Here is a 27,712-nt window from a genome sequence, read left to right on the forward strand (position 1 = left end):
ATTTTTGTTTCATGTGGAATGAAAGTAACTTTCTCCCTTAAGAGAGATAACCTCACAATAATATGAATATTCACGACTCGAACATATTTCCCTCAAAGAAAGACATCTTATCCAAAAAGAAAATAATTTTCATTTTCTTGGAGGTAACAATAGTTTTCATATAGAATAATTGTTGATTGAGCACAAAAACATAAAAAAATGGAAAATATAACCAGATTTTGACTCGGGAAGTTTCAATTCAAGTCCTTGTATTGTGACCCGTGAAATACACGGAGATATTAATTTTTGTTCGTAATGTGTATTTTTTTTTCATATTCTTAGTTATTTTTTATAGATTTATTAAAAGAAGAATTATAAATTAAAAGAATAAAATTCATTTTAATTATAAGAATTGTTGAATCTGCTTCACACCGGTGCTATCATGCCTGAAGCCGATGAGTTTAGTGGAGGTTTTTGGGATTTTATGCATCTTGGAGTTTTGACGGATCGGTTTTGCGTATTTTTTTTAAGTCAAGAAAATGTTTTTACTTAGATATTCAAATAACTTTACTATGCAGTATGCATATGAATCTCACAGAGGAAAGAAGAGCTAACCTAGAACAAATTGGCGCCCTTGACTGGCCGAATCCCAAAATAATTTGTACACTTGATATTTCCATCGTTGCATATTGAATTGCTCTTAGTTGCAAGGTCTTCACAACTTACACGTAAGCTAAGCTACTTAACGCTCAATTCCCAGTATGCTTCCATCAAACATGGTTCTTTTCAACTGTGCACCCAATCTCAATCTTCATCATCAGCATCCCAAGTTTTTGGTCTTACACAGATGAACTATCATAAATAAATTTTCTTCGTTATTTTCTTGGCTTAAGTACGCCACCATCGGGTCTGCGTATAAGCCTCAAAGTGTACACATCAGTTGATTGTCTTCGCAATTTTTATTCTAATTTTAATAAAGTAAGCCTAATGTTTTAGGAAACCCAAAAAATTTTAATATAATCAATCAATGTATGAAAAAGACTCACGCCGAATCGTGTAGCGCAACATAAATATGCCTATTTGTCTTTCCATCCTTTTCACTTTCTATTAATCCACCTTTTTGAACTAAATGTCCAATAACATCTAAAATAATAAAATGATGATTATTAGTAAACTACAGTGTGGAACATGCAATGCTTCTGTTGTATGAGAAGTATCCTAGCAAGTATTAGTCATTAGCGGTTGTCTGAATTTTAGGAAATTGTATAAAATCATATTTTTCTCTAGGAATTGTGTCACTTGTAGTCTCTTAAACTTTTGAGATGCTCATTAAAGTAATCTTGTATTTATGCTTCATGACTCTACATTTCTTAGCAGATGTTTGAACCATAAAATTCTGAATCACAGAAACTTGTCATTTACACAATGTATCACTAATCTGTGTCATTTGACTCCGGCTAATGGTTGCATGGATCTTCGAGTGCTGTTTTATTTTCAAAACGAAAAATTTCAATTATAAAAATTCATGTTTTTTATGGTAACAATAAATAGTTTGAATTAGGTACCATGGAAATGGAAAAAACTATGGAAATAGAATACTTGTTCATCAGTAGCAACTTAACACTATTAACAACTTGAGGTTTTTTGAAATCTCTTATTTCTCACACATGGAGCACACAAACTCTGATCTTTCATTCGATCTTTCCTGCGAAAATATCGGATACCTTATGCAAAGTTTGGGCCATCCTACTTAACAAAATGTTGAGAATATCAAAAAGGAAATATTTTGTTAGGTGTTTCAATTTTACATGATGAAATCAAGTTGAAGATCATCATGAAAAAAAAAACATGTGAGAACACATGTAAACATTCTAGGCTAGTACATCAATAGTTACCCTTTGAATATATGTACCTGGAAAAATGTCTTGAAGCTTGAGCCTTTGAAAAAATAAAAGCAAATACATAAACAAAGCTTATATGAATAGCACATGTCTTATTTATATACTTGTAGAGATAAAGGTTAGTGAGAGTTTTTTTTTAAGATGTTATTTGAGATTAAGTTTGTCTTTTTAAATTTCATAACTCATAAAAAATAAATAATAATAAATTTATTTAAAATTTTTTTGAAGTTAATAGTAGAAGTATATAGATAGAGGAGTTTTTTTATTGTATAATCTTCAACTTTTAAGGTTTATTATTACTATTAATTATCAGTTGATTAGAACTTAAACAAATCAAAACTAATAAAATGTATGTTATGGAATTCCCTATATTTTTTAGTGATATTATATTTAATATTAATTTTGTCTTATGAAATTTCATAACTAATATGAATTAAATAGTAATAAATTTTTTGAAAATAACATTGAGTTTAATAGTAGAAAGTTATATACTAACATTAATGGATGAGTTTAATAGGGATGGTTTTTATATTTTTTTCATCGCATGTTTGGGATATTTATTTTTGTAATTATGTATCTTTTTATTTAATATTAAGTTTGTCGTTTTGAATTTCATAACTCATAAGAAATAAATAATGATAAATTTATTTAAAATAATTTTGAAGTTAATAGTCGAAGTCCATAGAATTACATTGATGAAGGAAGTTAAAGAGGAAGGGATATATGAGAGTTTTTGTTTATTGAATGACATTTAACTTTTAAGGTTTATATTAATATTAATTATTAGTTGATTAATGTTTGAACAAATCTAAACTAATAGTATGTGTCTCATAGAATTCTCTATGCTTTTTTAGTGATATCATATTTAATATTAATGTTGTCCTATAGCATTCCATCGTTCATATGAATTAAATAATAATAAAATTATTTGAAATAATTTTCATAAAGGACGGTTGAGATTAAAAGTTTGTTGAATATTGAACGGCTCTGATAAATCTCATATGAAATAATGTTCACCATTAAAAACAAACACATGAAACATTATTTATTGATAGACTATTTTACCCTTGAAGTTGCTAAACAATTTTGTCCTATAGCATTCCATAGCTCATATGAATTACATAATAATAAATTTATTTGAAATAATTTTCATAAAGGACGGTTGAGATTAAAAGTTTGCTGAATATTGAAAGACTCTAATAAACCTCATATGAAATAATGTTCACAATTACTTAAAAGCTCATAGTTAAAAACAAACACATGAAACATTAATTATTAATTAACTATCTTACCCTTAAAGCTGCTAAACTTCTCCTTTATATTATATAGATATAGATATAGATATAGATAGATAGATAGATATAGATATAGATATAGATATAGATATAGATAGACAATTCAGATAATAATGTGCTTAAAAATATTTTAACATTTTTCTGACTCATATAAAATAGTCATCGTTACTAATTGTCTTATAACAACTACAATATCATTTAAAGAATAATAAGATCCATGTTTAAATTCATTACGAATGAAATGAAAGAAAAAAATTTAAATTGAAAATGAAATATCAAACAACAATAATCACCAATAAAAAATTATAAAGTTTATTTTTAAAGCTGCTAAAACTATAATAACCAAGAAATGAATTTAAATTGAAACCGAAAGTTAGTATTTAAATAACATTTAATCTATTTATCTTATGATTGAGTTATAGAATAAAAAAATTAAGATTCAAATAATTTAACTTGAATGCCATTCATCCTTCAATTTCAATCAAAAATTAAGGATTTCATTTCAATAGGGAAATGAAAAAAAAATGAAGTACAGTCGACCAATAGAATTGATAGATAAAAGAAATAAGAAGGCAGAACAAAACCGAAAATTGAACAAATAATGTAAAATTAGTGCATTGTAGTGTAAGTGACACCTAAAAATGACAAAAAATAAATTAAACCTAATGTATTGAAAGAGAAGAAGGACGATGAAGATGACAACACCACATAAAGTGAAATAAAATAAAGATGACTCTCATTCAGTAGACCAAGTTGACAATCAAACAATTAAAAAGTACAACAGATGCAAGAAACTTTCATATTTTAAAGATAGTATATTGGAAAAACAGAAACAATAACAATAAAACATGAAAGAAGAAAAAATTGAAACGAAATCAATTAAATGTAAAATAAGAACAAATACTTCATTGTGTTAGATTAGAAAAAAAAAATCATTTGGTCGATTTAGTTGATAATGAAAATGCGAAAAAAAGTAAGAAACTTACTTTAACTGAAGATTGAACTGTCAAAGAAATGGAAGCAACATCCTAAAATTGTGCATGAAAAACAATGAAACACAAATAAAGAAATGAAAAAGGAGAAAACGGAATAGAAGTTAAGAAAATATCATAATAATGTTATTAATCCATAGAGAACTCTTACCGGATGGACGATAATGATGGAGAAGAACATCAATGCTTAAGAATGAAAAATGATGATGAAGAAGAAGTCGCTGATAAAAAAGAAGAGATGAAGTAGAAAATGTTCTAATATGACAGAAGATCTTCTTGTGTAGGGATGGAGCTGTTGGAGAATCCAAATGTGAGAGATTTCTTCCAAATGAATAGAGGTTATGAAGATCAAGATGGGAAAGATGAAAGGAATATGAAAGTGGAATGGAAAGGTGTTTCATATATGTGAGAAAAAGGAAGAGACTCTTGATATTTTTGTAACCACATTCAATAGTTACAAAAGCAACAAAGAAAACAACCAAGAATGTGAAAATGTTTCTCAAAGGGTTTTGTAAGAAAATGATGCACGGTTAGGATTAGAAGCAAACAACGGTCAAGATTGAATTCACAAATTTACATATATGCCCATGAAAAAATATTCACTCATGTGCATTGATTCATTGAATTACTATCTTACCCTTAAAGTTGCAAAAAATCCTCCAACTTCTCTTCTAAAGGATTATTAATATTAATTAAGATTGAATTAATAATTCAATAAATGAAAACTAAGTATGTTTGCCCTATGGAATTCCATAACTAATAACATCTACATAATAATAAGTACATTTAAAATTGTAAGGACGGTCAAGATCAAAACTAATCAACGGTCATGATTGATTTCCAGAAAATTATTCTACAAAATTACATAAAGATCCATGGTAAAATATTCATTCATGAGTCATAGTCTATTGCATGACTATTTTACCCCCCTTGTTGCCAAACTTTACTTTTATATAATATATAGATATAGATAGATAGATATAGATATAGATAGATATAGATAGATAGATAGATAGATAGATAGATATAGATATAAATAGATAAGTAGATGAATATAATTCTTATTCTGACAAACCAAGTTCATTAAATTTTATAGAGATGTGTCTGATTTAAAAAAAAAACTAAGATACAAACTAGACAAAAAACGTGCATACACAATTAAGCGTGAAGTAAATTTCTCTCAATCTCAATCAACACTACCTCAGTATATCAAGCTAGAGTATTTTAACATTCAAACTACGCAAAATTAAATTAAATTAATCAAGTAATAGCTCCAACGAACTCTAATTAAAACAAACTTCCGAACACAGTTGCAACTTGTAACATATATTGATTGTAGAAAAATGGAAAAAGAAAGTTAGGTGTTTGATAGAAATGTTTTTAATTTTTAATGCATGTATCCCTATTTTAGGTAACTTAAATTCATATTTCAATATTAAAGCAACAAATGGAAACACCGTCAGCATTCACATAAATCTGGGCATAAGGAAAATAAATAGCACAGAAGAAAAACCTATAATTATAAGACCAACAGATTTTCACTTTTTATTCTCAACAAAATGAGGGATAGAAATATGCTTCACAATGAAAAAGTCAATTAACATCCTCCTATATAAACTCATGTTTTCCTGTCAATTAGAGAAAACACGACTTCAAACTGAAAGAAGTAGTCCAAACAACTAAAAATCTAAATTTACAATTAATCAGTGCAAATCCATTACAAAACCACAGATGAACAAATAAGATAAATTCCATATTGTAAAAAAAGAAGCATCATGATTCCTATCTCAGCTATCAACATCTATCACTATAGCATACAGTCATCTCAATGTATTATGACCAGGGTTCTAAATTGCGGTCTGTAACTGCAATGTAACAGGTTTTGTAGCAACGACAACGCGACCACAGTTGCAGCCATTTCAACCCGCAGTTCTGCAGCGCAGCCGCAATCAAAATCCCTGATTATTACTGCACCACTTTATTTTGTTTGATACAAGCTGGTGCCTTGAACTCCTGGCATTTACGAATTGATGTAGCCTCAGTTGGCATCACTCGGTTAGTGGATGGCTCCACTGGAAACACAGGTATACTATCAACATGATGATTGCCAGTGTTCATTTCAGTCAATGAAGAAATTCTGGCTTTTATTCCTTCCCTCGGCTGCGCATCTTTCGAGGAGCAAATGCTTAAGGGCAATTTCTTTAGCTTTGTCCTTCCTCTCTTCTTACCTGTGGGAGACGAATCTTCACAGTTTTTCTGTTTTGACTGGCTTAACTCTGCTTCCCTATTATCTATCTCTATTCGTCTAGATCTATCATCTTTGATTCCCTTCTTGTCTTTCTTACTCGAACATACCTCCTGGTTGGATCCTTCAGAATAAATCTTGCCCGCAATTACATGCCTGTTGTTCAAAGATAAGCAATCTTGTCCAACTTCCATACTAGATACAGAGCCCTCAGTTTCATAACTTGAAGAGCTTCTAGGCTTCTTCGATCTGCAACCTTTTGACCCCGACCTCGGAGAATTCTTAGAGATTCTTGGAGAACTATTCATGGCTCGATGTAGTTTACGAGCTAATTCCTCATCTTTCATAGTATTTTCAATTGGTTTGTTATTTTTGTACAACAGCTAAACTGGGAGATGCTTCTTTGACTTGCTCTATTTCAGATTTCTTTCCTTGCTGATTGTGTCCTCAGAGAAAGACGCAACCAAATCTAAAGCACTCTTGGCTGCTGCAACCGCCTTCGCTGCTATTGCAGCTTTTTCTTCAGCTGCAGCTCTAGCAGCCTCTGCAACCTTAGTTGCAGCAATTGCAGCTGTTTTTTAGGCCTCCACAACCTCCACAGGCGTCAGGTTAGGGTTATTTGAGTGACAACTCAACAAATGCTTAAGTCGGGCTTCAAATTCACTTGAAAAAGATGAGGATGAAGGGGAAGCAACATCTGTAACACAAGAAGCAGCAACTGGAGATGGAGAGGCAGTAGCTTCACTATCTGAATTCTGTTTTTTCAATCCAGCAAGAAGACGTTTCCGAGGCGGCAAAAGAACTTCGGAATCCAACTGATTGGCATCATACATGTTGTCCATGCTCCCCCAAGTAAATTCAATTTAAAACTCAATAAAATACAGATTAAATATTCACAATGATCAAACTGTCACTATATTGGAAATCATATCATTGGGAGAGCGATCAAACCTTTCCGATCTCAACATCCCTAATGATGTGATCCAAGATTTTATTAAACCTACAAGATCCTTAACAAACCCTACATAAAACTTTGACCAATTCAAACAGTATCCAAGGTGGTACAATTTTCTGTTAAGAACCCTCGTTGAGGGTAAGAAATATGACTCATACCCATCATCAAATTCTTCCATTCCACCTCTTCAATTCCTAAATAGAAAGCAACAAAAACACGAATCAAACACAAACTAAATGTTACCACAAGCAATAACATTCATCAGAATGAATTTACCAATAGAAAACAAACACACAACAACATATAAGGTCAATTTTAAATCATCATCCAACCCCACTATTCCTATAGCAATCAAAATAAAAAGAAAACAAGCCAAGGATGCATAATTCAGCAACATAATCAAAAGATCCAGGACACAAAAATGACTTGAATTATATCCCAATTCAGCTCAAAACAGGTTTTTTATTCCCAAAGCGATTTGAATCAATCAAGAAAACAATGAATCATGAACAACAAGCAACCCAAGACAGCTTAAATCTGGATTCAGCAGAGTCATGCAAAATCAATGACAGTTTTAAAAAGGGGTTCCATAAGTCAAATTCAATAACACACAGAAAATTGAAGATCAAATGAGCATTTTGGAATGAAAGAGGTCCATAAGTACCTGATCATGTGGAGGAAGCACAAGGCAGAAAGAGGAAGATCCAGGGTTAGGGTTTTCAGAGAGAGAGAGAGAGAATAAGAGGTTGTGTTGTGATGATGAAGAACAAAATCCAGGGCATGTGGAAGAAAAACCCAACATGTTTCTTTTTATATTACATGTATTTTGTTTTTAATGATAAAATGTGAAAGTGGGAGAATTTCAATTGGTTAGTTATAGAACGGTAAACACGCAAATCCCATAAAAACATCGATGAACTAACTACTCTTCATTTTTACTTTTACTTTTGTTGTCAAACTATGTCAATGTCAATGCGATAAGTTTGGTGTCTAGAGGGTGAAGTTCATGTGGAATAAAAAAAACCTTTATAGTAGTGTATACTTATTTTACACATGCAATCAATTAAACACCATATCATAAATTTATTATATTTTAATTAAAATTAAAAGAGAATGTGACAACTTGGTCCTATATGGTCACAATGTAATTAGATGTTAATGTAAAGCATCTTTATACGAACAATGCATATTCATTAATCTCAATAAATTATCATTTGATTATTGTTCAAAATTTAACATTTATTTTTTAGTGGCTATAGCTAGTTTCACCTTAAAGTTTTTTTTTAAGTTGGAATTGACGAATGTCTTTTTTTAGCTTATGCTTTGTCAGCGTTAATTAATTACAACAGTAATTCATATATATATGAGTTTAAGTTATTATTACTTAAATTTCAAAAAAAAAAACTTATTATTACTTAAAAAACACATGATAAAATTTAGTAAATAAGTTATCCAAAACAATTTTGTATGAAAAGTGAATTTTTTTCTTTCTCTTTAAGAAGTCATCCGTGAAGAAACTATACAGAGAAATACATTTCATCTTAGACTTTAAAGAGGTAAATAAAATGGATAAATGCTGCAATATCAAAAAACTCATGTTCCTTTTTTTCAGGTGTATTTTCTGGGATTATCATCCATATTCTTTTTTTTTTTGAAATTATCCATATTCGTTTTAATGCAATATTAAATGTATTAACTCACTTTCTTGTCATCACTCAATAAATAGCAGATAAAATCATTAATATTTTCACATATGTTATCATCTAAATTATGGTAATTTTCCCTAAAGTAAATCTTTGTTGATTTATACAACCCGTTTAACAAACATAAAACTGACAATTTAATATCAAGGTAAATATTGGGCAGAAAAAAATATATTGGGTAGAACCACTCTAATCTTAGATAACTAATGATATTCTTCTTGCACCCTTGAAGCCGCCGGCGTGGCTCATGGGGCCTCTGTGGTTGAACGACATGAGGCAACCGCTGCCAGCACGGTCACTCCTTCCTCCTCCGCTATTTTCTCTTCTTTGCTAAGCCAACGTTGAGTTCATCTCCTCCAAAGACTGCAACGACATCGACATGTCCGGTTACACCAAGATCCAACTTCGCCTCTGTTCTCCATGGTGGCTACTTCATGTATATGAGCTATTTTCCTATGTTCATCCAGTAGATGTAACTTTATGCTATAGCATGATCATTTCTCGAATTAGGGAAAAATTCATACCTCCAAGAAGTCTCGTGATCTTAACTAGGATCACATCCTTGAAATCCTATATGAGCTTAAAAGGAAGCTCTCTTATTGTGAAGCGGATCTTGGTCCTGAAAGATTGCAAGACGTAATCCATTTGATCAGACAAATTCCAACAACATCTTAGACTTCTGTTTTGAGGACCCAAAGGATCCCGCAATTCACGACCACGTCTTACCCATTGGTTTGGGGTTCCCAACTGATGTGAGGTTTTGTTTAATGCTAAGGCCTCCCAAAAGTTCTCAAATATTCTTATTGATGAAACCGATTTCCGTTGTAAGTGATGTTGACTCTGGAATGTTGAAGAGACTAATGATGTTCTTGTAAAAGGACTTCTATCTAGACTTTTGTTTGTGAGATATATATCCAGGGTTTGACTTCAATCCAATTGGTGAAGTAGTCAATGGTAACAATACAGATATAGACTTGGCCTGGTCCTAAAGAGAAGGGCCCTAGTAGGTCGAGTCCCCAACTTCACAATGGATAAGGTTCTATTGACATGTATAAAGAAGCTGACAATGCCTGTTGAGTTCAGAATACTTATGATGCACGACATATCTCTTTACAAACTCATTTGAGTGAAAGTTTTTCTAGCGAACGATCTTTCTCTCAGATGATGGTCGTACCTCCCTTCATGGATCTCGATAAGAACGTGTTGTCCCTCCTCAAAAGTTAATCACTTGAGCGTTGGAAAGGAGAATCCATTTTAGCAGAGTTGTTCGTTTATCATGATGTACCTGCAAGTAATCATGGAGACTTTTCTTTCTTCCTTTTCGTCATGTCTCAAGGTGTCATTGACGATGTATGCTCGAATTAGCATTTTTCATGAAGCACATATGATGGTTGAGAGGACCATCTTACCTATATTGATGCTAGAAACCTCGAAAACTTCAAGTATTGCGGTTTTGTTACTAACCCCCTTTCTAGTGTTGGGCAGTCATGAGAGGATGTCAACTCAAACAATTTTCTCTTTAGAGAATTGCTAGAACTCCTCATTTTTTGAAAAATGTTGTATGTTATCGTACTAAGTTGACATATTTTTGAAGCAATGTTTCCTTCGCTTGAAGGTCTCCATTTAATTGCAAGACAAGTGGCTACGAATCCAATTTGATGATAACAGAAGTTAGAGGAAGTCGCCTCGACCTCCCAATTTATTCTAAGTCCAGCTATACAAACCTCGTACTTGGCTTGATTGTTTGATGTCTGAAAGTTGAGTTTTAAAGACTACTCGACTATCATTCCTTCTTCATTATCTAACACAAATTCATCTCTGCTTCCATTTTTGTTGGATGATCCATCCATATGAACCGTCTTGATTGTTGGTTGTCGGGCAAGGCTAGTCATTTTGAGGATGAATTCGGCCAAGGCATGCCCTTTGATGGCTATGTGATGCTCATATTTGTTGTCATGTTCCGAGATTTGTATTGATTAGGTAATCATTCTCACAGCTAAGTCTGATTTGTCGAGCACTTCTCGGAGAAGGAGATTTGTTCTTACGGTGACCCAGTTACGGATCCAGAAATTTAATGTTGTGAGGGCAATATATACATATAAATTTGTAACAAAAAAAATTAACATATACTATTAGAGGTTATGGAATTTTTTACTAAAGCGGACACAAGTGAAAGCATTTTTTACTAAATGGGTCATCAAAAATCATACTTTTACTGCTCAAGTGAGGGCATTTAACAATGTGGGATACAAGTGAGGGCATTTTTTACCAAAGAAAACATAAAAAACCACATATTTTTACTACTCAAATTTTTTTCTAATGATATTTTCCAAATTCAAGTGAGGGCACTTGCCCTCATATGCTTGAACATAGATCCGTCCCTGCGGTGACCCAACCTCTAAATTGTAGTGACGACACTAAGGATGACTTTCTCCATCTTTTGATACCTTTATTGTGGTCCTTGAAATACTTTACTTAGTAAGTATACCAGGTGCTACATGTCTTCCATTTCTCTAGCGAGGTCCAAACTCACAGCTTCTTTGCCTACTGCTAAATACAAAAAAGTGCACTCTTTCTCGTGTTGCTTTGTTAGTATGTGTGGGGTGGGGTGGTTAACACTCCTTTAATTTCTTGAAAGGTGGCCTTGGATTCAGAGGAGTTGGTAATCTTGATCCATTGGAAATCTTTACCCTTTAAGAGGAGTTGGTAATGGGGAGAAACTATAAGCTAACTTAGGCATGAATCTTGTTAGGGTCACAAACCTTCAGGTTAACTGTTGAACCTCCTTTGCATTTCTAGGGTTTTACAAGTCGAGGACAACTTGACATTTGCTTAGGGTTTCCTCTATGGTGGTTGTTAACATGAAACCTAATAATTTTTCATCTCGGACCCCGAATGTGAACTTTAATGGGTTGAGGCGTAGGTTGTGTTCCCTTTGCCCATTGAAAGTCTCCCAGAAGTCGACTATATGATCTCTGAAGACAAGATTTTTTACAGTCATTTCGTTAATGTATACCTCAAAGTTTTTCCAACCTAGTGCTAGAACAATTTCAACACCATTCATTGGTAAGTGGCTCCGATATTTTTCAATTTTAAGGATATTACCTTGTATCATAGGTCCCCTTGTTAGTGACGAACACAATTTTCGCCTACTCATTCGCGAACATTGGAATCTGGTTGTACCCAGAGTAGACATCCATGAAGGATATGCAATGATATCCTAGAGAACTGTATGTCAATTGTAAGACCCGGATTTTCGGAACAAGTTAATTTCCGACTCACGCGTAGAATCAGTGTAAACGTGACAGGAGTTTGTTGTTTGAGAAAGATCAATGAAGAAGAAAGTTCAGGAATTGCTTGAGGTATGTTGCGTCGTCGCTGTAGGAATTAGTGCGAGTTGTCTGCACACCTGCCTTATGGCGAGCGTGTCCAGAATAGGCTATTTCGCTCTTAAAGCAACGTTTTGAGTGAGATTTCGAACTCTCGGAAAATTTAAAGATTCTCTTTATTTTTCCATCGACCAGCGTTTCATTTCGGAACTCTGGACTGTACGCACGATAGGTTTCACTTTTCGGATGTCCGCCGACGCTAATTTCTTTGCTTCGAAACCCTATTTTCGAGCAATGGATGAAGACTTTTTCTATTCGGGACTTCTAACGAAGATTCCGTCCGCGTTGCCAGACTTGTTTCGACGTTTCCAATCTTTCTTCAGTTGGAAGTTTTGTCGTTTGAGCATCACAGCAAAAAGTAGTTTTTCGGGGCAGATTAACCGACACCGCTTTTGAGATTTTCGATATCGTTTTTCCCATATCATAGATATTTGTTTTGAGTTCTGGATTTCTGACGCCAGAATCTCTCTTAGAATTTCTCGGTGATCGTGCTGCAAAAATCGGAATCGCGAAATTTTCATTTTCCCGCGATTTCACCCGCCTATAAATAGCGCGAAAAAGCAAAATCCTCTCATTTTCTTTCCATTTGTGGCTGATTTCGTGGGGAGCAAGGGGGGAGGGGATTTCCGCGAAAACTTGACCAATCTTCGTGCAGTTCGTCCCTACTTCTAGGTATCAAGGTAACTAACACGATTCCTACCTCTGATTGTTGTTTCTGTTGCGTTTCTGAAGTCGTTTCTGTGCTCTAAGTTTTGAGCTTTTTCTAAAATTGTCCGATTTCTCTGATTTCTTGCTTGGGTTATGTTCCTTATGTTCCCCTGAGTCTAAAACCTCTGTCAGTAAACTCTGATTGCGATTCAGTTGTCCAGGATCTGAAAAATTGACTCAAAACTCTTTTTGTCTCACATTTCGAAACTTTATTGTCGAAAAGACTTAATCTGACTTCGTGCCTTTAGGATTTGTTGTCACGGATGTCATGAGGATCGTTGCTGTCAAATTTGTTTTCAGAACTGATAACTTTGAAGTTTTGAGCCTTTATTTTGGACCAAAATGCCCCTGCGTAGTCGTATTCCGGCCCGATTGTCCGAAAATTGTTCTGACAGTTTCTTTGCCTTAGTTTTACCCTAAAACTACCTTGTGAATTGATTTGATCAAAGAAAAAGAGTCGAAGCCCTTTTTCCTTTGAGGCCGTGGACTATTTCCTTTAGGGGGGAGTTTTTCGGTTTCGAAAACTTGTCTTTTCGTACCTGATTGTCCTATTCTGAAGCTTTAATGCTTTGTCTATCGTTTATGTATTGTATTGCGATCGAACTAATCGATTTTGTTTGGATTCTGCTTTGTTTTTCTCCGAGGTTCAGTTGAGGGAACTTTGGAAGACTCAGAGCAATTGTTTGAGGAGAACTTTGTTTGCGAAGCTGGAACAGCTCGAGGTTAGGGCAACTTGCTATATTTAGCTATGATTGCATGATAGGCGTCGATAAACTAGACCTATGCTTTATCTGATGTTGTATATGATGATGATTTCTTGTTATGATTGTTTCATAACTTATGATATTGATGATGTGTTGAATTGAGCGTTTTGACGCAACTTCGGAGTGGGGGTTCATTGATCTGGGGATCTTTGACATTTCGGGTTGGATGAACAACCCCAGGCAAGTTCAAATGTGGGGTTTGAGACTTAGCCATTTGTTGGGATTCGTTGGAATTCCTAGACTTTCCCCGGGAAATGTATTTTGGGTGGTTGACTTTTGGAAACTTAGAATGATAGAGCTTTCGGAAAATAAAGACTTGGGAAACTTAGACTTTGAGAAATAAACTCATAACTTGGCTAATTCGAATTGAAACAATTTTTATTAACGTTTAAGCATAGGAGAACTGAAGGGGAAAAATATTTACGAAAGGCGGGGAAAAGTCGACTTATGTTGTGGGTTTGGAGAGTTTGGAATTGGGGAAAGCCACTGAGGTGAGCTATGGTGATGATTGAAAGTCACCGAGTACTCTAGTACTCCTGGTAGTGTTGTTCGAGTCGTGTTGTATTAACCGGCACAGACTCTGGGTTTTGTTTGTGGGGTTTGTGGTGGGAGTTGTGTTGTATTGACCGACACTAACTCCGAGTCGTGTTGTATTGACCGACACTGACTCTGGTTTTGATAATCATATTGCACACGTGCATATACGCGATGAAGTGCCAAGCAGAGTACTTCGGTATAACAGGAAGTAACGATCAGCCATGCAGAGTTGAATCGGTCCTGACTATATCTGGCACAACAGGAGGTAACGATCATCCATGTAGAGTTGCATCGTGCCTGTTGATGTTCGGCATAGCAAGCAGAAATGGTCAAACCATGTAGAGTTTGTACCGTCTTGACTATAGCCAAAGGTGATAAGCGACGCCCGAGCAGAAATGGTTAAACACGAGGCCAGTGTTACGACCGTCTCGAGGTGCCCAGCCTATAAGTGGCAATACCGTTGGTTTGTCCCGTCGCCAAGCAGAGTGACGTTGTTGATTTGTTCCGTCGCCAAGCAGAGTGACGTTGTTGATTTGTTCCGTCGCCAAGCAGAGTGACGTTGTTGATTTGTTCCGTCGCCAAGCAGAGTGACGTTGTTGATTTGTTCCGTCGCCAAGCAGAGTGACGTTGTTGTTTTGTCCCGTCGCCAAGCAGAGTGACGTTATTCGGATTTGTGTCAGCATATTCTGCACTGGCACACAATGCATCTTATTATGATTGAATTGTGTAAGAGATTTGATAACATGCTATGTATAAACCTTAGGGTAAGCAGTGCATAACTTATATGTATATATACAACATATATATATACCCCTTTTATCGCATGTGGATTGTATATCTATTGTATTCTGTAAGTTGACCCTAGCGCCTTGGCTTTGTTTGTATGTTTGTGCTTGGGCGGTCGGCCTGCCGCCAGGCGTCCGTCAGCCGGTTCGTGATGATTCGTTGTGCGGGAAAGAGCCGGAGCGGAACGACTATTACTGAAGCTTTCGACGAGGACCCGGACTTCATGACTGATCGAGGGAGGGTCGATGATAGTAGTGTGGGTTATGGGTGGTTAAAGTCTTTTGAGTTGGTTGTTACTGTAATAGCTCTGATTCGTCATTCATATTTTGGGACAGGGTAGGTTCCCGACGCATGGCTTTTGTGTGGTTCTCTTACTGAGGGATCACAGTGAGACAGTCGGACCATAGGGGTCTTTCCTTAGGCCATTTTGAGGCCGACTTCCTCCTAGTGGTTTGTAATTATAATTTTCTCACTCACACATCTGGATCTGTAACTATTTGCCTACGGGCACACTACTTTGGAGTCACTGCGAGTGCGCGTGACGGGAGAGTGCAGCTGAGGTTGTACATGTGTATATATTTGTATATTGGTTAGTTAGTGTTGGGGTTATGTCTTTATTTCTCTATTGCTTGATTTAAAAGGAATCAAACGAAAAAAAAAATTACCTGTTTTCCGCGTAAAGTTTACTTTTGGTTACTAAAGTGACACCTGGAAATCGGGGTGTTACATTGTGGTCCTGTTTTCCGCGTAAAGTTTACTTTTGGTTACTAAAGTGACACCTGGAAATCGGGGTGTTACATTGTGGTATCAGAGCTTAGTCGAGTCTTTTGGGAGTCTTTGGGGAATAGGTCTTCTGTGCTAGGTTGTGTGACTCTGCAAAGAGTGAAAATTGATTGTCTGCAGAGCGATTTTCGCTCTAATTGCTTGCGTTACTACTCAATCGGATTGAGTGGTTTGTCTAGTGCTACCGTATGGTTAGTACTAATCGGACGTTCGATGGGATATAGGATGGTGGATCTTAACCGGATGGCGGAGGCTACACGTGAGCATCATCAACGACTGATGGCGACAGCAATGTATCAACAAAGAGGAATGAACCGAACTGGAGCTGGGGGACCAATAAGGTCAGGATCTCAAGGCTACAACAGAAGGGAGAGCTACCATCAGTGGGGACCGTATCAGCGTTTCAAGGGAAGAGATCTTATCTCAAGAGTCTACAAACCAACGACTGCTGATACTGGAGGGGAGCCAGTTGGTGACAAAGGTGTGACATGTACTCATTGTGGAAAGTTTGGGCATTTTGCTAACAAGTGCTCAGTGACTGGATGGAGATGCTTCAAGTGTAACCGAGAGGGGCATCTAGCTGTGAACTGCAAGACACCCCAGGAGGAAACGTCTGATAGTAAGATGAAAGGGAATGATGCTACCGAAGGGACAGGAAACAAGACTTCGGGAAGAGCAGTGACGTGTTACAGGTGCAGGGAAGTAGGGCACTATGCTAGTAAGTGCAAGATCAAGGGAAAACTATGCTTTAATTGCAACCAACCGGGACATTTCTCCCAAGATTGCAAGGCACTCAAGGGCGAATCATCAGGGAATGTTGGGAAAGGAAAACAATTTGCTACAGAGGAAAGGATTCATGCCAAGGAGGGCAAGAGCTGAGGAGTTGAACGAGGAAGAACGTGGGAACGATGTAGGACCTTATTCGAGGTTGCTCGTGATTTAACTATAGAAGTTACACGAGGTTGGGAATAGCACACTAAGTCTAGAAAGTAGTCTTCCACCGTTGCGTTTATGAGGAAGCTAGTAGTTGAAGAACGAATCTTAGGGAGATTCCTTATAGGTAGTATACGTGTTATGTTGAGGGTGTGTAGTTCCGTAGCGGGATCATTAAAGGATTTAGTATCAGGATATTTGTGACTACTGGAGGATAGGAACTCATTGACTGTTCCAGTGGGTTTTTCTAAATTTCCACCTTCGATGTATTAGGCCTGATCAACCTAATATTGAGGGGGTGATATTCGGAATCACAGCTGGTTATGGACTTTGATAGAAGGATGTGTAAGATGAATTTGAATTGATTGAGGATTAGTCGGATTTGGGAGGAAAGTTCGTGTTAAGCATTTGATTGTAAAAGATTAAGATTTAAATCTTTGGAAGTCGATGAGTGTCGTATAGACATTGATTGGTTAGTTCGTGTGATTACTCCAAGTAGAGGTAGACTAAGTCAAGAGGTTTAATGCCGGAAAAGTATTAAGTAGTTTCTCGGAAGTTATGAAGTCATAGGTTATGTGATTACTGAGTGGAATTGTTAGAGACTAAATAAGTTGAATGTAATCAGGTTTTAGATGATAGCTTGATGGTAGCGAGAGTGAGAAGAATTAACTCTGAACTAGATTGTTATAGTCGAGTTCGAGGAATAAGTTTTGCTAAGCGTTGGATTAATATGTGGAGACATTATAGTCTTAAGAGATGAATTTTCGCTTGAAAAGTGTTGAATTAATGATTAAGTTGGAGAAAGAAAGTTTTAGCATAAGTTGAATACTTGAGGTTGTTGATATGGATTCCAAAGAAATATGCTGAGATTACTAAGTGAGATATACTAAGTTGGATTGAAATCTTAGGGTTAAGATTGAATCTTGAGAGTCGAGAATCGCGTACGAGTAGGAGATCTTATGGTTGTAGGTGTGACAATAGGAGTTGAATCTTAGAAGATTGAAGACCTGAAGGTGAGTTTCGGGTTAAGACCATTGAGGTATATTATAAGAGAGATCTTGAAGTAAAGGAATTCTGGGTTGTGTGGAGTGTTAAGGTTGGTGATCGATTGATGTTGATTATGAGGTTACGGACATAATGACCATGTGACAAGATTTGAATGATGTTAGCATAATAAGTTGTGAATGTGAAAGCATGACGCCACTGGTCAGGTCGTTTGGGTAAGTGAAGGAGTTATAGTTTTTAAGAAACGGATATTCATTTAAGAAGTATTGAAGGATTAAAGGTCACTAGAGGACCAAACTTGGTGAAGGTTTAGGTTTTAAATCTATGAATGTCTGTCTAAGGTGTGTAAGACTCGAAGGTTGTCAGAATTTGATTGAGAGATTAAGAAGTTGATTGACGAGATGGTGATTGAGTCACAAAAAGGAAGGTGTTAGTATTAAGATGAATACCTGAGGTTGTTATATTTTGACGAGTTTCGTAGAGTATAAGAGTCAATGGGACTTTGTTATGGATTTTGATGATGCATATTACGGGTAACAAGTGAATTTTACTAAAGTTGAATGAGAATCCTAGGGCTAAGGTTGACCTAGTGAGCTGAGATTCATGTACACATAAGAGATTTAGTGGTGTTAGCGGCTACGATAACAGTTAAATCTCAGAATGTTGAAGGATCGGATGATAAAATGGCTAGTTAAGTCCCTCGATGTATAGTTATGATTTAATCTTCTAGAGGATAAGTCTCGATTTGTGCGAAGTGTTAGGGATTTCAGTAAGTGTAAATAGGTTTGAGTGAGGGAAGTTCTAAGGAAGAAGACGATAATAATGGATTGTTAGATATTAAGAAGAGGATTATCTTATAAGTTGTTGATAACTTGATGTTGAAGGGGATAAGATTAGTGAAGGACAAGAAATAAGGACATAAGTCGATTTTTAATTCGAATGGTGACTAAGTAGGAGATTGATTTCATTGTGCGAGTGATGATAGTTACGAAGTTGGATGTGACGTTAATGGACTATTAGATTCCAACGCAATATTTCGTCTAGGAGTTATCGAACGGACAAGTGGAGTTTTGGACTGTAGATGAAGATCACGAGGACGAGTTTATAGTATTTACCTTAAGATGACAGAGAGGCACCGAGTTTAAGAAGAATTTCGGACGACCGAAAGTAAAGAAGTAAGTGGCTAAGGTTGTGCGACTGCACGGAATGCCAACCGGTATCATTTCAAGCAGAGGTCCGACGCAAGTAATCGAGTCAGACGACATGAGGTTGAATGATGTTTTGTCTTTTGAGACGCCGATAGTTAACAGTGGGGATAGAAGAGTGAAACAGTTAAGGGGAAGGCAGATTTCTTAAGTAAAGATTTTGAGGAACAATGACACAAGCACTACTACATGGGAATTGGAAGATAAGATCAAGGAACTGTATTCCGAACTTTTCTCAGAACTCTGAGTTTCGAGGACGAAACTTTCTTTTTGGAGGGGAGTATTGTAAGACCCGGATTTTCGGAACAAGTTAATTTCCGACTCACGCGTAGAATCAGTGTAAACGTGACAGGAGTTTGTTGTTTGAGAAAGATCAATGAAGAAGAAAGTTCAGGAATTGCTTGAGGTATGTTGCGTCGTCGCTGTAGGAATTAGTGCGAGTTGTCTGCACACCTGCCTTATGGCGAGCGTGTCCAGAATAGGCTATTTCGCTCTTAAAGCAACGTTTTGAGTGAGATTTCGAACTCTCGGAAAATTTAAAGATTCTCTTTATTTTTCCATCGACCAGCGTTTCATTTCGGAACTCTGGACTGTACGCACGATAGGTTTCACTTTTCGGATGTCCGCCGACGCTAATTTCTTTGCTTCGAAACCCTATTTTCGAGCAATGGATGAAGACTTTTTCTATTCGGGACTTCTAACGAAGATTCCGTCCGCGTTGCCAGACTTGTTTCGACGTTTCCAATCTTTCTTCAGTTGGAAGTTTTGTCGTTTGAGCATCACAGCAAAAAGTAGTTTTTCGGGGCAGATTAACCGACACCGCTTTTGAGATTTTCGATATCGTTTTTCCCATATCATAGATATTTGTTTTGAGTTCTGGATTTCTGACGCCAGAATCTCTCTTAGAATTTCTCGGTGATCGTGCTGCAAAAATCGGAATCGCGAAATTTTCATTTTCCCGCGATTTCACCCGCCTATAAATAGCGCGAAAAAGCAAAATCCTCTCATTTTCTTTCCATTTGTGGCTGATTTCGTGGGGAGCAAGGGGGGAGGGGATTTCCGCGAAAACTTGACCAATCTTCGTGCAGTTCGTCCCTACTTCTAGGTATCAAGGTAACTAACACGATTCCTACCTCTGATTGTTGTTTCTGTTGCGTTTCTGAAGTCGTTTCTGTGCTCTAAGTTTTGAGCTTTTTCTAAAATTGTCCGATTTCTCTGATTTCTTGCTTGGGTTATGTTCCTTATGTTCCCCTGAGTCTAAAACCTCTGTCAGTAAACTCTGATTGCGATTCAGTTGTCCAGGATCTGAAAAATTGACTCAAAACTCTTTTTGTCTCACATTTCGAAACTTTATTGTCGAAAAGACTTAATCTGACTTCGTGCCTTTAGGATTTGTTGTCACGGATGTCATGAGGATCGTTGCTGTCAAATTTGTTTTCAGAACTGATAACTTTGAAGTTTTGAGCCTTTATTTTGGACCAAAATGCCCCTGCGTAGTCGTATTCCGGCCCGATTGTCCGAAAATTGTTCTGACAGTTTCTTTGCCTTAGTTTTACCCTAAAACTACCTTGTGAATTGATTTGATCAAAGAAAAAGAGTCGAAGCCCTTTTTCCTTTGAGGCCGTGGACTATTTCCTTTAGGGGGGAGTTTTTCGGTTTCGAAAACTTGTCTTTTCGTACCTGATTGTCCTATTCTGAAGCTTTAATGCTTTGTCTATCGTTTATGTATTGTATTGCGATCGAACTAATCGATTTTGTTTGGATTCTGCTTTGTTTTTCTCCGAGGTTCAGTTGAGGGAACTTTGGAAGACTCAGAGCAATTGTTTGAGGAGAACTTTGTTTGCGAAGCTGGAACAGCTCGAGGTTAGGGCAACTTGCTATATTTAGCTATGATTGCATGATAGGCGTCGATAAACTAGACCTATGCTTTATCTGATGTTGTATATGATGATGATTTCTTGTTATGATTGTTTCATAACTTATGATATTGATGATGTGTTGAATTGAGCGTTTTGACGCAACTTCGGAGTGGGGGTTCATTGATCTGGGGATCTTTGACATTTCGGGTTGGATGAACAACCCTAGGCAAGTTCAAATGTGGGGTTTGAGACTTAGCCATTTGTTGGGATTCGTTGGAATTCCTAGACTTTCCCCGGGAAATGTATTTTGGGTGGTTGACTTTTGGAAACTTAGAATGATAGAGCTTTCGGAAAATAAAGACTTGGGAAACTTAGACTTTGAGAAATAAACTCATAACTTGGCTAATTCGAATTGAAACAATTTTTATTAACGTTTAAGCATAGGAGAACTGAAGGGGAAAAATATTTACGAAAGGCGGGGAAAAGTCGACTTATGTTGTGGGTTTGGAGAGTTTGGAATTGGGGAAAGCCACTGAGGTGAGCTATGGTGATGATTGAAAGTCACCGAGTACTCTAGTACTCCTGGTAGTGTTGTTCGAGTCGTGTTGTATTAACCGGCACAGACTCTGGGTTTTGTTTGTGGGGTTTGTGGTGGGAGTTGTGTTGTATTGACCGACACTAACTCCGAGTCGTGTTGTATTGACCGACACTGACTCTGGTTTTGATAATCATATTGCACACGTGCATATACGCGATGAAGTGCCAAGCAGAGTACTTCGGTATAACAGGAAGTAACGATCAGCCATGCAGAGTTGAATCGGTCCTGACTATATCTGGCACAACAGGAGGTAACGATCATCCATGTAGAGTTGCATCGTGCCTGTTGATGTTCGGCATAGCAAGCAGAAATGGTCAAACCATGTAGAGTTTGTACCGTCTTGACTATAGCCAAAGGTGATAAGCGACGCCCGAGCAGAAATGGTTAAACACGAGGCCAGTGTTACGACCGTCTCGAGGTGCCCAGCCTATAAGTGGCAATACCGTTGGTTTGTCCCGTCGCCAAGCAGAGTGACGTTGTTGATTTGTTCCGTCGCCAAGCAGAGTGACGTTGTTGATTTGTTCCGTCGCCAAGCAGAGTGACGTTGTTGATTTGTTCCGTCGCCAAGCAGAGTGACGTTGTTGATTTGTTCCGTCGCCAAGCAGAGTGACGTTGTTGTTTTGTCCCGTCGCCAAGCAGAGTGACGTTATTCGGATTTGTGTCAGCATATTCTGCACTGGCACACAATGCATCTTATTATGATTGAATTGTGTAAGAGATTTGATAACATGCTATGTATAAACCTTAGGGTAAGCAGTGCATAACTTATATGTATATATACAACATATATATATACCCCTTTTATCGCATGTGGATTGTATATCTATTGTATTCTGTAAGTTGACCCTAGCGCCTTGGCTTTGTTTGTATGTTTGTGCTTGGGCGGTCGGCCTGCCGCCAGGCGTCCGTCAGCCGGTTCGTGATGATTCGTTGTGCGGGAAAGAGCCGGAGCGGAACGACTATTACTGAAGCTTTCGACGAGGACCCGGACTTCATGACTGATCGAGGGAGGGTCGATGATAGTAGTGTGGGTTATGGGTGGTTAAAGTCTTTTGAGTTGGTTGTTACTGTAATAGCTCTGATTCGTCATTCATATTTTGGGACAGGGTAGGTTCCCGACGCATGGCTTTTGTGTGGTTCTCTTACTGAGGGATCACAGTGAGACAGTCGGACCATAGGGGTCTTTCCTTAGGCCATTTTGAGGCCGACTTCCTCCTAGTGGTTTGTAATTATAATTTTCTCACTCACACATCTGGATCTGTAACTATTTGCCTACGGGCACACTACTTTGGAGTCACTGCGAGTGCGCGTGACGGGAGAGTGCAGCTGAGGTTGTACATGTGTATATATTTGTATATTGGTTAGTTAGTGTTGGGGTTATGTCTTTATTTCTCTATTGCTTGATTTAAAAGGAATCAAACGAAAAAAAAAATTACCTGTTTTCCGCGTAAAGTTTACTTTTGGTTACTAAAGTGACACCTGGAAATCGGGGTGTTACATTGTGGTCCTGTTTTCCGCGTAAAGTTTACTTTTGGTTACTAAAGTGACACCTGGAAATCGGGGTGTTACATCAATGAGTAGATATTAGGAAAAGGGAAAGAGTCTTTTGGGAAAGACTCATTGAATTTGGTGTAATCAATGCACATACACCATTTGATGCTTGATTTATTTATGAAAACCACATTGCGTTTACTTGTTTTTCGCCGACCTAACTCTTCTCGGCCCCGGGGTTTCGCTCCTTTAGGGATAATGACATGTGACTTGGGTCAATTGAAAAGTCATGGCAACAGAACTCCAGGTTGAGCCCCAATTAAGTCACTCTCTAAGCAAAGAGGTCCAATTTGTCACGTAAAAACTTGATGAGTTTTTCCTCTAAAAAAGGATCTTCTAAACGCTTGATATCTATATATAGATGCCTTGTATGTTCCCAAGCTAGAGATGGATGAGCTCACTATCGAGTTGTAATCTGTCAACTTCTTCCTCAGGTCGTACTCCGTAGGGTTGGGATTGGTGATGAGGCCTTATCGGATGGAAGAACCACCATTAGTCTTCTGTTTCTTTTCACATGGACCTTCAAGTCGCATAGGGAGTTTAAGACTAAGCAGGTAGCATTTTCGGGCCGCTTCATGGGCCCTACATATCAAAACTATCCGATGATTAGAAAAATGAACTTCATTACCAAATGCGAGGTTGAAACAATTGCTCAAAGGGAATTAAGGGAAGTTTTTCAGAGGATTACATTATATGTAAAAGGGCAATAACCCACTAGGATTTTGACGTTGATGATGTGTTCTCCTTTTTTATTTTTGATGGTGAGGTACTCTTCGCAACATCCAAATGGTGTCACACGATTGTCAATTAAACCGATCAGGTTAGTCTCATACGGTGTGAGATTGGCCTGAGTGAAGCCCATTCTCCATAAAACATCCCATAATAGGATATTGGTTGAGATTCCTTGGTCGACCAAGATCCCTTTTTACTGTAGTGTTGGCGATGAGAGCCTTTAGTATGAAAGGATCATTAACGTCCAAATCCATTATGCAGTAATCTTTGTCAAAGAAGGTGATAGGCATATTTCTTAGAACAAATGTCCTGCACGATGCTGGGACAATCGATTAGAACATCATATGACTGAAAAGCATGAACACAAAAACAACTAAAAGAAACAAGACACAGAAAGTTGTTAACCCAGTTCGGTGAAACTACACCTACGTCTGGTTAGCTTTCGCCCAATGAAAAGGAATTCCACTATCTCAAGATCTAGGTATTACAGACACACATGAACACATCAAGTTCATTGTTCTTAACCTAATCTACCCAGTGGTCTTCTACTTAGAACCACAGCCTAAGTATGAGAGCCCCTCTCACTTTTCCTCAATCACTGCCACAGTGATTGGTAACAACAATAACACAAGGTTTGTTTGACACTCAAACACAACACAGAACTCAGTCTCACTTTATAGAACCAGTGAGCAAGACTAGTTCACAACTAGCAAAGACAAAGAACAACTTACACTCTTAAGAACACTTGATCTTCAAGGTAATTTTCTCAATACTTCAAGCTTCAGGTCTTTGTCTATATATGCTTCAGCAGAGGCGGCTAGGGTTTATTTTGGGCTGAAGAACACTTTGATCCAACTCATATCAGTAGAGAATCTTCCAAGATCTGATATGAGTGATCAACAAATAAAATAGAAACAAATCTTTTAATCACAGATTTGTTCCAACAATAAACAACCCGCAATTGGCTCCCAACAATCAGTTACTTGACCTTCAAGTAAGCACAAAACATACCATAAAACATAACCATAAGGGACCCACTTGCATGCCAGCAGGGGCGGATGTCCTGGCCTTCACCAAGGCAGATGTCACAACATCGGCTAGGACATCAGGTTGTTTTTAACAAAATTGATGACAACAAGGAACAACAATCTCCCCCTTTGTCAAATTTTGTCTAAAAACAACTTCACTACCAGAGAGGGAAAAAAAACATCAAAATCATCAGAGTCAGCAGCAGAAATACTCCCCCTCAAACCAATGCATCCACAACAGCCAAAACATGGAGGAACTCCCCCTCAAAAGATGCATCCAAATAAACACTGCCTGAAGTATATAGAAACCATATGCATAGCAGTACAAACTAAAACAACCACACTTGGTAACACTTGAACAGAAGCTAGCTTGAAGCACTTGAACATAGAAGATCTCCTGAACTTGTCTTCACAAAGCCTCATACTTATTACAGAACATAACCAGAATACCAAGTCTTCAAAAAAAACCACTACAACACAGAATGAAACAAACAACACACTACTACTCCCCCTTTTTAGCACAAATTTGGCAAAGGTGGAAAGAATTTAAGCACAGCCAAATAAAAGTCAACTAGTACACAGACTAGGACATGCACTAAACACCAGAAGAAGAGGAGTTTTCCTCATCATTTTCTGCAGATCCTTCCTTCTCAGCATCAGCTGCATGCTCACCCTCTTGACCAGCTTCCCCCTTGAGAGTTTGGATGAGAGCATCCACCTTAATCTTCCTAGCAGCAGCAATCCTGATGGTCTCTTGAAGTTCCTTGGAAATGGCCTCAAGTTCAGCAATGACACTGTGAGTTCCTGAGGCAGACATAGAGGCAGGAACAGATGTCCTACTGGATGGCAGATCAATGTCCAGGACATGAGGTTCCAGGAACAACCGTTGGTCCAAAGTGATGGGAGTGCCTTTGGGCACAGGAACATCATCAACAGTGAGGATATGAGGATGCTGTTTCAGAATGATAGCAGTCAGTAAAGAAGGAAAAGAGATGGGGAGTTTCACAGCACATGTCTCTGCATGCTTCAAGGTTTGGGAAAACACAAAGTTGCCAAAGTCATAAGCAATTTCAGTCCCAATGCGATAGATAAGCTTGGCAAGCATAGCAGAAACAACAGAAGTATGGTTAGAGGGAACCCAATTCACCACTCCAATCCTATTCAAAATAGCATACTTCACACTCAGAACCCCAGTTGACAGAAGCTTCTTAGCAGGCCACTTCTTTACTCTTCCAGCAGTCAATTCCTCAGCAACTGTATCCAGAGAAAGTTCTTCTTCAACAAATTCAACCACACTTCTTTCAAGAGTTTGGTTGATGATAGCAGGAGAGAAATTCACACACTTGCCCCTGACAAACACTTTCCTGAATTCAGGACTGGCAGAATTATTAACATCATCAGAGAGATTGACAATAAACTCCTTCACAAGCTTGTCATAGCATTTTCCTATGTTCATCACTGTCTTCCTCAACCCTGCTTTTGCAATCAAGGCAATGATCTCTTTGCAGGCTAACACATCAGAGTCAATCTCCCTCTCTTTGGCAACACGCCTTTGATAGACATATTTCCATTTGAAGGCATTTTCTGGAGCATGAATAGACACATTATCTAGAGGAACATTAGGAACATCTGAGGGAATACGCTTACCAGAGAACATTTTCTTCTCAGAGGCAGTGATGTCCAGGACATCGCCTTCAACATCTGATTCAGTCTCCAAATCAATTCTGGAAACTTTCTGCTTTTTCCCAGTAGTCTTCTTGGCTTTCTTCCCAGACGATTCCACAGCTTTCTGCTTGCCTTTCCTTGACACATCGGTTGCCCTTGATTTTGAGGACCCAGTTGTGATCTTGGCTTTCTTCTTCTGGACAACAGGGGTTTCTTCAACAGATGCTCTTCTTCATTTTAGCATTCTGGCAGCAACACTCGCCAGAGGCACATCCTCTGAATCTTCATCATTAGAGACATCATGAACAATGGGAGGGGTCTTCATCGACTCCTCTGACAAAACATCCGTTGAGTTTGCAGCCTTGGAATCAGAACTCTTGGATGAAGAGGAAGAATCCTTTGAGAGTGAAACTTCCTTGGCAGGCTTATCAGACAATGTCTCATCGGAGCCATGGGAAGATGTCGCGACATCGTCTTCATCATTTGCAGAGACAGAAGTGTTTGAAACATCCTCAGGCACAGGGGCTTCAGGGTTTTGCATTGGGGTTGCACGAGACTTGTAGTGCTTCTTGGAAGGAGTTCTTGAGTTATTCTTGGATTGAGTGGAAGAACTTGTGTGCAAACCCATAACCCTAGCACCACCAACAGTTCTCTCTATCTTTCCCTTCACAGACTCTTTCTTGCTTGCAGACATGATGAAATGGTAAAGCAAAAAGACAAATACAAGAAATTGAGAAAAATGTAAGTGATGAGAAACAGAGATTGTTAGAGCAAGATTGGCAACTTGTTGTGAGATTGTGATGAAGCCATTGGAGATGATGATATAGCAGTTGAGTGAGAAGGAAGCAATGATGTCACAACGACAGTTAATGGTAGTTACGAGGAAACTAGCCGTTAGACAGAAAAGGGGCTTTAATTGCTATGCTCCTTCGAAGAGGCAAATCCCAAGATTTCCTCTTAATTTGTCAAATGTAGCAGCATCTAAGGGCTTGGTAAAAATGTCAGCCAATTGTAAGACCCAAGTTTTTAAGCTTATGCTAAGTGAATAAAATCTTATTCACGATTAGGGTTAATATATCGTGAAGGAAAACCTGAACAA

At 37.5% G+C, this 27,712-nt stretch overlaps 2 protein-coding genes across 2 annotated transcripts; both read right to left on the reverse strand.

Moving 5' to 3' along the window:
* Positions 1–5,841: 5,841 nt before the first annotated feature.
* LOC130714287 (uncharacterized) lies at positions 5,842–8,186 on the reverse strand. Its single transcript, XM_057564191.1, has 2 exons — positions 8,032–8,186; positions 5,842–7,561 (listed from the first exon to the last, which is right to left on the reverse strand). Exon 2 carries the CDS (start codon positions 6,757–6,759, stop codon positions 6,133–6,135), a length of 627 nt encoding a protein of 208 aa, XP_057420174.1. The 5' UTR covers positions 6,760–7,561; positions 8,032–8,186; the 3' UTR covers positions 5,842–6,132.
* An 18,659-nt stretch (positions 8,187–26,845) lies between these two features.
* LOC130712430 (uncharacterized) lies at positions 26,846–27,241 on the reverse strand. The gene has a single exon (XM_057562268.1). It carries the CDS (start codon positions 27,239–27,241, stop codon positions 26,846–26,848), a length of 396 nt encoding a protein of 131 aa, XP_057418251.1.
* Between the last annotated feature and the right edge of the window lie 471 nt (positions 27,242–27,712).

This window comes from Lotus japonicus, chromosome 4, assembly GCF_012489685.1.
Source record: "Lotus japonicus ecotype B-129 chromosome 4, LjGifu_v1.2".
Classification (NCBI taxonomy): Eukaryota; Viridiplantae; Streptophyta; class Magnoliopsida; order Fabales; family Fabaceae; genus Lotus; species Lotus japonicus.

Coding starts and splice junctions, on each gene's coding strand:
- LOC130712430 (XM_057562268.1), bottom strand. CDS start 27,241: ATGGGTTTGCACACAAGTTCTTCCACTCAATCCAAGAATAACTCAAGA.
- LOC130714287 (XM_057564191.1), bottom strand. CDS start 6,759: ATGAAAGATGAGGAATTAGCTCGTAAACTACATCGAGCCATGAATAGT.